We start from the raw sequence: 15,529 nt of genomic DNA on the forward strand, positions 1-15,529 counted from the left end.
AGTAGATCCACAAGCCTCAGAGATAGATATATATATATATATATATATATATATATATATATACACACACACACACACACACACACACGTACACACACACCTTCACACTTCAGCTTACCTGCTCTGATCGAGAACATATTAACAGAAGAGTTGGGTGGACCACCGAGCCCAGAAGGAGCTGACTGAGAGCCTTTCGGGATGCCTGGTGGGGGAGGGGGAGGTGGCTTGCTCTGTAAACATAAGTAACAGATGTAGACATTTCAATTGGAACCATTTAGTAGACACTTCAATGAACTTTCCGAACATGCTCCCTGATGCATTGACAGCAGGGCCAAACGGAAAAACATGTACTTATAGAATTCCTGGTTGCTGGGTAATGTATCCCTTTTTCCTAATTAATAGCGGTTTCTGGGTACATAGAAACTCAATAACTTCTAACCTATCAGATGGCCCAAAATAAGTTTAAAACAGATTTCATAAAAAGCATAATCATCAGTGGCCGAAGTGTACGAAAAGAAGTAGTGGAACTATGTTCCGAATGGCCTGTGCCCACTCCCCACAAACCACATCACCATGCCCCCTCCCACACACAATACAAACCTCCAAACACTTGCACCTGCTGTTTAAGGGAACGTTGAGTGCAGTGCACTGAAAGTGCAAGTATCAACTTCTTCCTACACTTTTATTTTAAATCAAAACCATCCCAGAACGGTTTCTTTTTAAAATAAAAGTATAGGAACAGTAAAACTTAATTTTAAAAAGTAGAGGAGCGCCGCTCCCAACCGCTCCTGCTCACTTCGACCACTGATAATCATATACCTTGAAAGGGTGCACTTTGATCATCCTATTAACCTATGTATCACCTGTGCTCATGATGTCTGCTAGTGAGAAAAACAAATGTTTGCCACTTTACCTCTTCTTCTGGTTCATCCATGTTCACCCAGCGCTGTTTCTTTTCATCCCATACGATCTGGAAGAAATGGAAAAAGTGATTTGCAATGTACATGCATAACAGTTCAAGAATTCTGTAAACACAAACCTTCACGTGCAACTTGCTGCCAAGAAATGGACTTCCAATGACAGTTGGGTGACCTAGCCCGTATGTGGGATGTCTTGCCACACCATCTCCAAAGAAGCGACTCTGAAATAACGCAACTGGTCGCAAAATGGAAGCTTTTGCCACTTATAGGTGTTGTGAGTAAATTTAAGGTATGCAGACATCAATGGCCCAATGTTCCTATCTGATAATATCATGAGAATAAATACTGTGTTGGAAACAGTATTTATGCCCTGATGCCAAAAAACTTCACACTCTAGGACTAGGTTAATTTACTAATCGAGCTCCAGTCCTAGAAAAGTTCAGTAAACTACTGGATGGTGGTCAGGGTGCAACTTGGAATAAATACTGAGGATTGCTGTGTACTTGACGCTTTAAAGTCCTTACAGATCTGTTCGTGTCATCTGGTAAGTGCGCTTCGTTTTTTCCTTTGCCCATCAGCCAGCCAATTTTCAATGGAAACCAACTTCTACCACTCTAAAAATAATTGAAAAATGAACATAAAATAAAAACCTTTGGAATGTTTCTCTGTATTTATTCTTGGGTTTCTTTCAAGACAGGATCTAATAAACATTAAACACTTGGTTTATTTTGCCTTACTAACGCCTTGGCATACAGGACACAATTTTCAAGCCATTATTAATAAAAGGCTAACAGTGGCACACTGATCAAAATCATAGCCTGTCCAAGGTAAGGGTAAAATGAACTAACAATCCTATTATACTTTTCAGTTTATCCTTTTTCTAAAAGATAACTGCTACACAAAAACTAAACAAATTCTACAGTTGCCTTTTGTTTAAAAACAACTACTCAACTCTTACCATCATCTCATTTTGAACCTTTGGATTTTGATTCAACTAACCTATGCCCTATAATCCCAATTGTGGATTTCAAATTGTTCACCAGTGTTGTAATACAAGATAATGCATAAACATTAAGATATTTCATAGGAGATTTGTTTAAACGCATGGCTAAACTGAAATCACCAAACTATCTGGTGATAGAATCAACCGTCTAAGATATTGTTGCTTGTATGTGGTACGTATAAGGCTACTTTCTTTACCTGTCACTTTCCGTTCAAAATGTTTTGATGTTTGTCATTTTACAACCTGCATGACAGAAGCATTCATAATAATATCATAGCATGTTAATGGAACAGAGAAATCTCAGATTGTGATATGAAGAGCAGAAAGAAACCTACAAATAATGGGATAAAACAGAACCACCGGATACCTAGTGTGGCTGGCTAAGGTCTAGGGGGCCTCAGATGCAGTATTTGTCTAACCACGATACAGTCTCCAATGGAGTCAATGGGAAGGTCTAGTGGGGTTTTAGTGGATACACAACTGTTAGATCAGAATTTCTTTTTTTGGGGTTCCTTTTGCTAACTCTTAGTTGTCTAAACCTTTAGCAGCCTCTCTTGATTTTTAGACCATCTTTGCAGTCCCAGGGGCGACGCCAGTACCAGAACAGTGGTTTTCCTTTATCATCCCATGTCAGCCCTAGGTGAGGTTTGAGGTCTAGTTTGGTGCCAGCTGGAGATTTTGTTTTTGGTACCCAGTCATTTTACCGAAAATAAAACAGAGTGGTACGTTTTACCGAAACCCAAAATACAAGTAAAATACAGAATATTTTAAATATGGTAGCGGGGTAAGGGATAGAAATGGGTGATGATGGGGCTGGGGTTAAAGGATAGAAAAACAGGGGTTGGTGGGGACCCCCAACACCCAAATAAAAGAAAAACAAACAATTTGGTATTTTGTCAGTATTTTGACTTCAGTGAAATTTACCACTCTGGTTTTACCTTTGGTAAAAATCACATATAACCTTGTTTTTGGATACACCAACCTGTAGCTTTTTGACCACATTGATAGCCAAATTTCCATATCGGTGGCCACAGGATTATCAATGGATTTGAACAATCCTAAACGTCTGGTCATTTTGTTTTTTCTTCTTCCTTTCTTTGAATGGACCAGGAGAAATGGCTATGGCTGAGTTGATGGATCTAGATAGAGCCTCTCCAGGCACTTTTGTATGAATGGATTCCAGTTTAGAATGGATGAAGGGATCCTAGACACCAAAATCCACATCTGTGTTGGTGCATGAAGATGGATTTTCAGGCCCAAACCACTGGAGGGTTCCGAGAGGTCAACCTAGTTAGTGAGCACAGTATTTGACAATCTAGTAAAACTATCAAGGTAATGTGGATTGAGCAGTAAGGCGGACTTCAGACGATCTGTGGGGGTGTATAGGTAAATTAACCGTACACAAACAAAGCAAATCAAACAAGTCCACAAAGAAGTACAAAAATATACACATTTACTGGGATTTTAACACGCTAAGAAGGTAAACTCCAGGAAAAACATATCATCAAAACACACACTTAAATACAAATGTATACACAGTTGGTATTCTGGAAGCCTCAACCTGGAGCTCCTCCGCAAGCAATTATTGCCAACATTTTGAACCACAGGGATAGAGAAAAGATCCTGGAATATTTTCGTAAGGGCAGAACGATAAATCGAGCATCGGCAACTGTCACTGTGTACCCGGATTACACCATGCTGGTACAGATGCAAAGTTTCAGCTACATGGCTGTGAAGAGACTACTAAGAGCAGCTGGCTTTAAATAAATGCTTTTTTATCATGCAAAGCTTAAAGTCCTACACAAGGGTAAGGCACTCTTCTTTGAAGCACCGTAGGAGGCGACGAGCTGGATGGATGCTCAAGGCTGCCTAAAAGATGCGGATGGAACAGAGCGGGGCAGACAGTATAAGTGAACCGGCGCTACGCTACTGCTTGCTTAGTTCGATGTTAATGTAGCAATGATGACCCCAGGTGGTGCACAGGCATGTCAGCAGGGTGTTGATACTAACGATTAGGCATACGCATCATGTGGACTTGTTGGACTGGTATATATATGTGAGCAACGCCAGCCATGGGCTGGGAATGTGCGGCATACTATAGTAGTAACCAGGTGGTTATCAGATGACTCCACACCGGAGTATAGGTTATTGACGGCGGAATGCACCCCGTTTTCTTTTTTAATGTATGGGTCTGGCTGCAAAAATCAAGACAAAAAGGAATGCAAGGGGATGTTGGAATTGGGAGGGAGTGTTTGGCAGAGAGCTTGCCAGGCTATGGAGATCCCTGCTCTGCGACCCCCACAGATACTGTTAGTTACATTGGCTGGGGTGGATGAGCAACTGCGAAAGATGATCCGCAGACACTGGGAACCGAAGGGCATTGCGACGTTGAGAGATATATGGCAAGACGGGAAAACGGTGGAATTCGACGCGCTGGTTGAAAACACTGGTCTGTGCCGAGGACAATATATTACATATACTAGGCTGGGTTGAGTTGGATGGTAAAAAATACGTGGGCGGATACAGTACTGGAGGGTCAGCTGGACCCGGCCATAGAAACAATCTATGACCTGTCGGATGGGGGCAATGTGGTCTCCCGGATTTATGAACTGTTAATGTCCAAGGTGGGAAAGTAGTGGTCCAACTGAGACGTGACTGGGAAGAGGAAGCCGGAGAACCCATGGGGGATGGGTTGTGGGTGAGAGCCTAGAGGTACCACAAAAATGTATCTAGAAATGCGAGATTACAACAAATCCAGCTGTACATCACCCATAAGGTGTACATGACTCCTCAGAGGATTGCACGATTCAAGAATGCGGGGACGCAGAAATGTCCTAAATGTGGAGAAGTGAATGCGGGAATGGTACACATGTTTTGGGCATGCCCTGAAATAAGAAGATTCTGGGGGGGGGGGGGGGGGGTGGCCCACCGTTTGAATGAGAAAGGCATTAAATTAGAGGTGGAATCTTTGTGGGTGTGCATGATGTGAGGGTTTCCCAGACCACGTAAGATGAAACATGTGAGTAAACTAAAGGACTTGGCCTACATACTGGCCAAGCGCAGGATCGCCATGGGCTGGAAAGCTATCAATAGACCAAGGGTGGAGGTGTGGTGGCGGGACCTTCAGAAATGGGTAGAAGCGGAGACAGTGGTGTGGGGGGAGGCAGTTAACAGAGAGGGGGGATGACCTGGGAGAGTCACCGATGACCTGGAGGCACTTGGTGGCCGCACTGTTTGAGTCGGCGGAGAAGACGACTCCTCTATAGGCGCAGAGGTGTGCACATCCTTCGAAGAGAAGACAGGGAATGGTGCATGCATTAGAGCAAGCTCGGGTTGGTCGGGGGGGGTGGGGAGTAACAGCGAAGTGATGGATATTACATAATTTTGTTACACCAAGACTGTTGTTTATTGTTTGACTTATTTTGGTTGTTTATGTTGTTAAAATCAATTAAAAAACCTTTTTTAAAAACTTAGTATAGTAAGGACTAGTTAGGGACAGTTTGTTTTAGTTCTGAGTTGAACTCAAGAAAATCAGCAAACAATCCTTCTTAGTTATTGACTGAAAATAGAAGGAGCCAAGATAACCACAGGATTGCATCACTTCTTGTAGCAGCAGAACATGACCGAGGGTTTCAGGTATCCAGGAAAATATACAGAGTTATAGTCACATACTGCGATTTTGTTCTCCTCTCAGCTCATAGAGGAGAGCAAATAATGGTGGGAGGAGATTCAGAATATAGTTGGGTGTAAGTGTAGAAGTGTATTTTCGTATCTATATGTTCCTTTTTATTCCTGCAGATCTCCATGCATTTCAGGAGAAAGGAAGTCGGTTTGTTATTTTGTCCACCTCCCCTTACCTCCTGGGGTGTGTTGAATCCATAGCATAATCAGCTGAAGACAAGACACTTGAGTTGGTCTGTGGGGTTTAGCAGCTTCTGTGGATCAGGAAAGACCGGACCTGACACAGGTATGTACTCGAGAGAGGAGAGTAAAGTCGTCTGAAAAGTCCCCCCTAGGAAAAGCTTTGGCAAAGTCAATTGGTATTTAGAAGTTGTAGAATCAAAGCACCTTTGAGATTAACATGAAAGTAGGCAATTTAGGTGCACTTTCTCCGACCCACCACACCACACCACACGAGGGGTTACTCTGGGGGTGGGAGGGAGGGTATGGAGTCTCCTTTTAGAAATTCACTAAAAACAGTCAGCTAAGGAAGATTTAGGTAGTGGACTTTGCTCCCATACAATCCCTATGGAGGGAGCAGTGCAAAACAGCAGTTAAGTATACTTGGGCCCCCTAGTGGGATTTTCCGAGTGCCCATCCCAATTCAGTGTGCAGCTGAGGTTGACCTCGTGGTGTGAGAACGGATTAGGGCCAGATAGTTCCAGCTCCCATATCCGGACAGATGCTCACACCAATGCTTTGACTGGGAAACTCAAAGTTTAGATTGGGACACTGCTTACCATATATGGCATTTCCTGAGTTCAGAGGGCAGGAAGGCGGCTTAAGGACAGTATGGTCAAAGGACAGGGTGAAAAACACGTTGCACAGCCATTTTGAGTATATTGTACTTAAAAGGCGTTTATGCGGTAAAATACAAACATGCAAGCCAGACAAATAAAAACCTTGTTGAAAACTATGCATTGACACCAGCATGTCTTAGACACATCATAAAAGTAACATAACTGTTACTAAAAGAAATGGGAAAAGGGATACAAACTACCCGTTCAACACTTCACTGTATAGTGATGTGTGCAGCATAAAAAAACAACAATGAATCTTGCAAAGGGAAAGAGTCTTCCTACACTGGTAGCCCGAAGGACTGACCAGTGTCCCCCAAAGGAGATTAGGTGAGCAGGGGAAGAAAAGCATAACGGCTGTACTTACCTCCAAAAGTCAATACAGGATTAAAATTATATTAAAGAGTTGGGGGTTCCATGCATGTCAATAGAGGGAAAGCTGCAAAAAGAAAATCTTTCCTAATAAATACATTCCATGCTTCTCCTGAACAGGCCACAGAGATAACTTAACTTTTTTTTTCCAGTGGCAACATCACATGCTGCCTTTTTAGCCAGATTAAGCCATTGAGGAGGACCACATACTGAAAATGGCTACTTCTGGTGTTTTAAGTCCTGTGCAAGATCACTAGGACTTTGTGGGCCATCCTTCTGCCTTCCTAGGTGCAGGTGGGTCTTCATTCATGCATGCATGCATCTTTGCTGGCATTCCCACATTGGAAAGCACAGAAAGAACAATATTTCTTCTGCAGGACTTGGAGTTTCCTGGATTCTTTGGGTGTTTTCATTGTTATTTATATTTTTTGTGTTAGGTTATGTTTTTTGTGTTTTTTTTTGCTTGCGCTCTGAGGCCTATTGGTATGTGGCGCACTACTAATAATAAACTAAACTACTTTTGCAAGTCCGCTTCTACAAAGTGAGTAGGGGGGCTGTCGCCCCTAATCCACTTTCCTCCAGTGGTATGGCTGCTGCTAGGCAGATTCTTTTAGGCTGGCTGCCCATTTCTAGACAGCCACCTCCAAGTTTGAATGTCCCTTATTGGAGGGCTAGGTTAACTGCAAGCCTGATTTCTCGAAATAAGGAGAGGAATTGGATCTAGGAAAAAAGTCAACCACTGGAACTGGAAGACATCTGAGGATGATGACCGGGGGGAGGAAGATAGAGAACTGCTGCAGGAACCAGCACTGGCTCAGCCAAAACCACCAAATTTTGGACATCAACCTTTTGCTCGACAGGAAAGACATTTAGAAGGCATGTCCCTCTCTCCCTTTTACTGGTGGGCCTAACCAGTCAGGTATCCTGCTCGACCTGCATCACTATTCACAGGACTTGCCGCGACCCCCAGTACCAAGTTTACTAAGCTGCAACAACTTCTAATCAGCCTGGGTCCCGAAACCTTCATGTGCATCCTTCCTCAGCACGCTGCTGTTATGCTGAAACCCTGCCATGTTGCCTTTCAACAGAGTAGCTGCCTGCCAGGAACCCGAAGTCCAACCGTTGAGCTGCAGAAGGCCTACTTACCCTGTAAATTCATTCACATGCATCTGGTCAGTCATTCTTAGGGGTGTCCGCTATGTCATGAGGGCAATCCTTGGTACTTCCACTGCCTTTATTGTCTCCAGAAGAACTAGAAGACAACTGCCAGTGAATGTCCTGAAACCTGTGACCAGACCGCCCAGCACAACCATGATGACTGTGAAGCAAGCCTTCCCCAGCTATTCTTGATCTATTGGCAGTGGATGCATCTTTGTGGGGACTCCAGGAGCTGAGGTCACATATCTTTTGAACCAACCATGTATATCATTATCGTCATCTAGGGCTGACCCTGGTGGGTGGTGGCTGGGCCACTACATCTAGGCTAAGTCCTCATGGTCCTTAGGGGTGGTAGCTGCTTTCTATAATATCTACATTTTGACTTTCTGAAGCCACATTTGGCTCTAGACTTGCTGCATTCTTTGTCCTGTACACCCTATAAAGGTAACCTCTCTTAATGCTACTCAACCTGAGGCTCTAAAGTACCTTTTAAAACGCTAAGACTCAGATAGTACCCATAGATGGAGATTGGACTGCATAAAATAGCTACACTTTTTCCAACTGCTTTATAAACGTTAGACCTATGGATTTGATGTTTTAACAACTTTTCCCTTCTTTAGTAATTACAGTACATATGTGATCACTATGTGCAATCCTAAAGTAGTGTGCAACCCACAGTGGGTTGGTAAACTGAATACTACATATATGAATAGAGCTATTTGTATAATGTAATACATGAAAGTATGATGTACTTACCTGTGTACTACCTTTTATAGATTATCTTTGCAAGTGCCAATTGTACTACTCAAAAGCCCCTCTTCACTCCTTAGGTCAGCCTGACTGCTCAGCCTTGCTAACATCAAGAGAGATGTTAATGTCTATGGTTGAGACAACCATGTTGCCCAAGGTTAGCTTCTCCGAGTCCTACCCCAGGTAGAGACTTTGAAAAACCCTCCTTACACTACATATTGAACAATATTCACAAGGGTTAACCTACAAAGGAAAATACAATATGGTGGAAACTCATTATCCTTTATGGAGGGCGACCAATAATGATTCTCAGAGTATAGTGTACAAATACAGCTACAGGGCAATATCTGAAGCACTCACACAGCAGACATTTAACTACAGTTGGGACTGGAGAGAAGGGATTAGTGCATTGAGTACGGTTGCACGCGCTGCGATTTATAAAGCAGCGTGTGTGAAACATTCTACTCAGATACTATACTTGAAGTCTGCCTCTAACTCGCATACCTTTCCAGGAAGTGAAACAGTAATTGCAGAGACAAACCTCGCTAAAGTCATTGTGTATTGAAGCTGTGCGTAATCATAATTGTCATTTGATATCCGCACTCCGTGTGATACTAACTAGGAACTACCAATCCCAGAAGCCCCGTCATCCATAAATCCTAACGTCAGGCGCTTCGAGGGCCTAGCGGTCTTGCATCAGTCCTCGCCATCCGGTGCACGAAACGCTGCCCGTGGGAGTCAATGCCACCCGCCAACACATAATTGGTAAGCATGGGATTCCTACCACTAGAGAAACTACTGTTAGACTTGCAAAGTCATCAGCACATGAATATAGTTAAACAAGTGGCTGATGCGGCTTTGGAAAGAAACAGCCCCAAACAGACCTTTATCACCAGTGACCCCGTTAAACACAAACATTCTAGAACTAAAGGCATACCATCCCCCCCACTCAAAGCAGCAAAAGACAAGTCAAACAAACTTGAAACTGGATCTGAAGATCTGCCTACTAAACACCCGGTCTCTAAACAAACATGCCCAATGTATCCATATGATATGATCTTGGAGGAACAAGTAGACATTCTATGTATCACTGAGACCTGGCTAAAATATCCAATAGGCCCCACCTGTGATATTGCCGTCCCAGAAGGCTAAAGGCTACTCAATTTACTACACCAATAGAGAAATAGGCCAAGGGGGGTGGCGGGAAGTAGCAACAATTGCTAGAGATTCCATCCACATGTTTCCGACTAACATTTCTTGCAGTGGTAGTGAAATCCTGCATTTGAAATGCCTCCCAACAGACAACAGTAGCATCAATTTAATTGTAGTCTACAGACCTCCCGCCACAATGCCTGAATTTAATGAGGAACTTGCACACCAACTCAACTTGCTAAAAGGGCCGAACACGGCAACCCTGTCGCTGGGAGATCTCAATCGTTGGTATGGAGACCCCAAAGACAAGGAAGCCGTTAGTTTAGAGAAATTAATGAATAACATTGCTTGATTACAAGGTTATGAACCACAGGCCAACAATGGCCAATGGTAACCAACTAGATTGGGTAGTAATGCATAATTTTGTAACACGAGAATAGAAGACAGTACCATGTATCTGGTTGGACCACTATAGTGTCACCTTCCTAATGACTCCACCATTGCCAAAACCTAAGGTGCCCAATGAACCTAAAAGTATGACTTGCTGGAATTTCAAAAACATTGACAGGGACCAATTAGAGCAATGCATAGAAGACATCAAGAACAAATATAAGGGTGACGACTCATGCAACACCCTCATAGCAAATCTATTTCACACCAAGAAGTTGGTGGACCAGAGGGCCCTGCTGCAATATAAAATAATCAGATCTAACACCAAACACCAAATGTGGTTCTCTGCCGAACTCGTAGAATTAAAAAAGGAAAAAAGAAAAAGGGAAAATGCATCTACACTCAACAGGGAACTCTGGAGGGATAGTGAGAAAAAATATAAGAACAGGATTATTGAGGCCAAAAAAAAAAAAAATAATAAAATAAAAAAAAAATCATTTTAATGAGGAGCAAATCTCAACTGCAGCAAATACCACCAGCAAACTTTTCAACATTCTGAAATCAATAGGAAAACCTAGAGCAATCACACCGTTATTCACACCATCGCAAGAGGAATGCGATAAAACTCAGATGGCATTTTTCCATAAAATCTCTAGCGCGAGGGGAACTAATAGTAAAAGCTAAATCTAATAAAGGGGAGCTAAACAATGTTACGGCCGAGACTAGTATCAAGGGTTTAGAATCTTTTAAGTTCATGGAAATCACTAACGAGGAAATGGTGAAAGTGCTCGCTGTAATGAAATCCACCTCATGTGCGGAAAATATATTACCACCTAAATAATACTGGAGAATATTGACATTTTCGATCCCATTCTTACGAAAACCATCAATGCGTCATTCCGTGGCCAATTAGCACCCAGTACTATAAAAAAGGTTACTGTAACACCCCTGGTAAAAAAAAAAAAAGAAAAAAAATAAAGAAAAAAAAAACTTAGACCAACGAGACCTTAACAATATTAGGCCCATCACAAATTGCAACTTTAGCCTGAAAATCCTGGACAAGATAGCCACCAAGCAACTACAGGCCCATGTTGAAGCTTCCGAGTCCTTGCACCATCAACAATCAGGGTTTCACACAGCCCACAGCACTGAGACTGCCATGCTCGACCTACAGACTAAAATCCTAAGCATTATGGACAGAGGCAGGGCCGGCCTTTTAATCTTCTTGGATTTTAAGCGCTGCGTTTGATCTTCTAGATCCCTAGAGAAAACTGCCAATTGCTCTAAAGAGGCAATCGGTTGGATAACATCTTTCCTTAACAGAAAATCACGAGTGCACTGGGGTGACAAAGTCTACTTTGAAAAGACATCTTATGTGGCGTCCCACAGGGAGCCAAGTATGTCACCTCTGCTATTTAATCTCTACCTGAGGTATCTTTGTTTATTTCTTGACCACATAAAAATCTTTTTCACCAATTACGCTGATACTCAGCTGGAGATTGAATTGAGCGGGGACTACAAGGAGGACAGTGAATTGTTATCCAAAACTTATACCGGTGGAATCGTGGATAGATGCAAACTGGATGTGTTTGAATAGTAAAAAAACAGAGCTAATGGTGTTTGGCTCTCATCAAGCTAGAGCTAAACTACCCCCCTCATATGGCCCTTTCCAGATAAAGGACACCCATATTCCGGTTTTGGGTAAAGTTAAAACCTTCGTAATGATGCTCAAAGCATTTCTGGGAACCGAAGCCCAAGCACAATATGTAAAAGAAAACTGTTCTCATTACCTTGGGCTGCTGAAAGCCATTAAACATTACCTGTTGGAAGACAATTGCACCACTATAGCAAGGGCAACTATACTATCACGCCTTGACTACAGCAATGCACTTATCCTAGGAGCTAATAAACAATGCCTCGCTAGCTACCAACATATCCAAAACAATTCAGTTAGAATTACCAAAAAAAAGTCAAGATTTGATCATATCAGTGAGGTCAGAAAAGAGCTTAATTTACTGAAAATTGAAGATCGGTTGCAGTTCGAGGCTCTGACCTTCGTGCACTGATGCCTCTACGGGACAGTCCCAGCATATCTAAAATCAAAAATCAACTTTTACGTACCAAGTCGAGCATTAAGTTCTGCCGACATGGGCAAGATTACTGTAGCACATTCGGACTGGGAAGAGCATTCCCTATTGTGGCAGCGGGAAAGTGGAGCAACCTACCTGCCAACCTCAGAATGGAAGCAAATTATCTGTGCTTTTGAAAAAAGTTGAAAACACACATCTTCAAATAAATCCTTTACACCCGCAATTCAAGTTAATATGACAGCCTGATTATGTGTGTCCTGTGATTTTTGTCGCCGTCTACGGTATGTGTCTACTATGTTCTTGTTCCTGCGCCCCGATGCTTGCAATACAAATAAACAAATAAATATATAAATTGACCCGAATGAGGCACTGTTCAATACTGCTGGTTATTGTATCTTACTTTCAATATGCATGCCGGTGTGCAGCTCATAAATCAGGTGAAGGCCAAAAACTAGAATTATGTAAAGGCTTACCAGACAATAACGTTGTGACATGAATATTGCACATAGTTAACATTCTGAAATCCTTTGTGGGCAATGCCACACAGAATGCAGTCACACTCTTGCTAGTGTGGAGCATACCAATAAATGCCTTTTGCTGCAATGGACCAATTTACTTTGGGATTAATAGCCTGGATCTTTAAAACGGATGCAGGATGACTCAGGTGTAAGCTTACCCGTTGAGATGAAGATCCTGCTTTGGATTCCTTGACAGTCCCTTGCCTTTGGCTTCCATCAACTTCCTGAATGGGTGGTGGAGATGGTTGCTTTGCAGCAGAATTGCGCCTTCCGGATCCCATGGAGTGGTTAGACGACTCAGAGGTTGTTCGGGACCTTCCACCATATGTCTGTATTACAAAACAGATTATTAATGACCCGATATCAGCAACTTTTCTCCTCAACATCATGCAAACTGTTGTACGTCAAAGGTAAATGTAGTCCTAATCATATATTATTAAACTGACTGCAAACTTAAACATTCATCGTCGCTCGCTGAAGGAAAAGCATGTCTAAATGTAAGATACCTACTTTTTATGTTGCTTGGATTAATAGAGCAGTTATTCCATGCCCAAAATCTGAGCACCTCTGTTTTCCACAAATAATTTCACCAAATCATTAGTAATTTTGTTTACCATTTAAAAACAGATGTATGTAAAGTTACACTTGCTCAATAAAATAGGCAAAATAAAGAGAATCTCTAGATTGTATACTTAAAATAATCTTTCAGAGGTTATCAAGGACCGTGTCATCACAATACTACATACAACTTTCTCCGATTATGTTCAGTTTCTAGGGTAATATAGAACCTCTGATAAGTACGAACATCCTTGAGAAGTTGCATGCAATCTTTCTATACCTCTCAAGTTGCAGCATTGTGTAAAGAAGCCATGATCAATCATGCAGTGGTACGAAGTAGTATCAGTTAAGCTTCATACAGTAAGCACCTCCGTACATGCATCTTTTCTGGAAATGCACTGGATAGATTTATGCTGTGGAGACTGTTAAGAATAATTTCCAAAAATCAACCGTGGGAGAGAATTATGGGAGGCCACCCTGTAATCATGAACCCAGACAGATTTCCGCCAAGCCCAATCAAGGGAAGGTAGCATAGCGGAAAGGCTTAGTCTCAGGAGGGCTGTGAGAGTGATCTAGGGCTACAATGAATCCATTCAGAACACCACCAAGAATTTAAGTTAGACAGGTAAGTACAAAAATATCCAATGATTTATTAGGCCTTTCAAATACACACTAAGCAAGTAAAACCACTAGTCAATTATTGTCACACACTTACTATAAAACAGGTATATAAGTTCACCCTTAAGAGAAGAAAAAGCATAGGATTCAATAAACAGCGCAACACAGGTAAGTTCTTCTATGTAAAGACACTTTAGAGTAACCACAGATTAGCACCCTTAACACTTAATGAGTACAACACTAGGATGCTTTGGGATCTTGTGCCACAAGGTTACTAGTTCCAAAGTTACACTTAACAGGAAGGTTTACTAAAAGATTTGGACAATGCCAGTTGTTAGGCAGAAACCTGTGCAGTTCCCTCTGGGACCACTGCAAAAGATTTAAGACTACAGGTGTTGGCAGTAAACCCACTTGGTAGCAGTCCGCACCGCACAGATTCACTGTGGTAGCTGTGGCTGAGCAGTCAGACTTCCCTCAAGAAGAGTTAAGCAGTATACAGAGGATACATAATAGGTACAGAGGTACAATAGTACAAGCAAACACTGACCAGAGCTAGGTGTAAAAGTATAAACTTATTTATTAAAGGTACACTCATAAATTACACTAGCACATTAGAAAAGATAAGAGAGTCAAACACAGTTACTATTACTCATATGTACATCCCTAATCGTTTGTTGGACAATTCTAAGTTAACACCACTTATTTCCAACCAGAGGTGAGCGCTTAACGTTAGATGGTACTCCAACAAGTATTACCAAAAGGGAGGGAAAAGGCAGAAATAAAGAGAGCAGTTAGGTAAAACACTTTTCACATAAGGTTAGCAAAGACAGTAAATGGTGGAACAAGGGGAATTAGTTTGGGGCCCGCGTTAGAGGGAGCCAGGCGAAAATGTGCCCAAGATCACACAATGTCACAAGTCTTTGCAGGTGAGTAGAAAACGGTTTTACTATGGTTTTGAAAAGTTTAGTTAGGGTGTCCCAGACCTACCCAGGTTCGAGAGCCGAGGGCTAAATCTACCCCGTACAATCGGTGGCAAGGGAGGCCGGGCGGAACACAGTACCTTTAAAAGTGGAAAGATTCCTCCAGCGGTGGTAGTCGTTCCTGGTAGTGGGTGCAAGTCGCGGCGTCGTCCCGAGGAAGAGGTGATCTCGACGGGGAGGAAGGCTGCAGGTCGTTGCACTACCAGGGATGAGGCCAGCCGTGGAGTTCTCCGGTCACAAAGGATTTTTACCCCTCTTTCGCGGTTGAGGTAAAAAGTGGTATCCCGGTTGCCGGGGTGCTTGGCACAGGCAAGGCGGCCACAAGATGCTTCGGGCCGGCGAAAAGAAGGCAGCAACTGGTTGTCCCCACCAGTTAAGGGAAGAAGACTCTCCGGCGGGAGATCTCCTCTGTCGTCGGGAAAAGTGGTGAGACGATTCTGCAGGGCTTCACCGGTGGTGTCGTCTTGGCAGGTCGGCTCGGCTTCTCCCTCTTCGGCTTCTTA

At 42.7% G+C, this 15,529-nt stretch overlaps 1 protein-coding gene across 6 annotated transcripts in view; it reads right to left on the bottom strand.

Moving 5' to 3' along the window:
* SEC16A (SEC16 homolog A, endoplasmic reticulum export factor) overlaps positions 1–15,529 on the bottom strand; it is a 1,467,667-nt gene that overhangs the window by 325,117 nt on the left and 1,127,021 nt on the right. For all 6 annotated transcript variants that reach the window (XR_011268503.1, XM_069609587.1, XM_069609588.1 and 3 more), the window contains 4 exons: positions 13,029–13,199; positions 1,445–1,534; positions 914–970; positions 119–230 (listed from right to left, as the gene is read on the bottom strand). Coding sequence is in view for 5 of the 6 variants with exons in the window: in XM_069609587.1 (XP_069465688.1) it covers positions 119–230; positions 914–970; positions 1,445–1,534; positions 13,029–13,199 (430 nt within the window). In the remaining variant the exon portion in view is untranslated. The remainder of the gene's footprint in view (positions 1–118; positions 231–913; positions 971–1,444; positions 1,535–13,028; positions 13,200–15,529) is intronic.

This window comes from Ambystoma mexicanum, chromosome 8, assembly GCF_040938575.1.
Source record: "Ambystoma mexicanum isolate Mex_15411 chromosome 8, UKY_AmexF1_1, whole genome shotgun sequence".
Lineage (NCBI taxonomy): Eukaryota > Metazoa > Chordata > Amphibia > Caudata > Ambystomatidae > Ambystoma > Ambystoma mexicanum.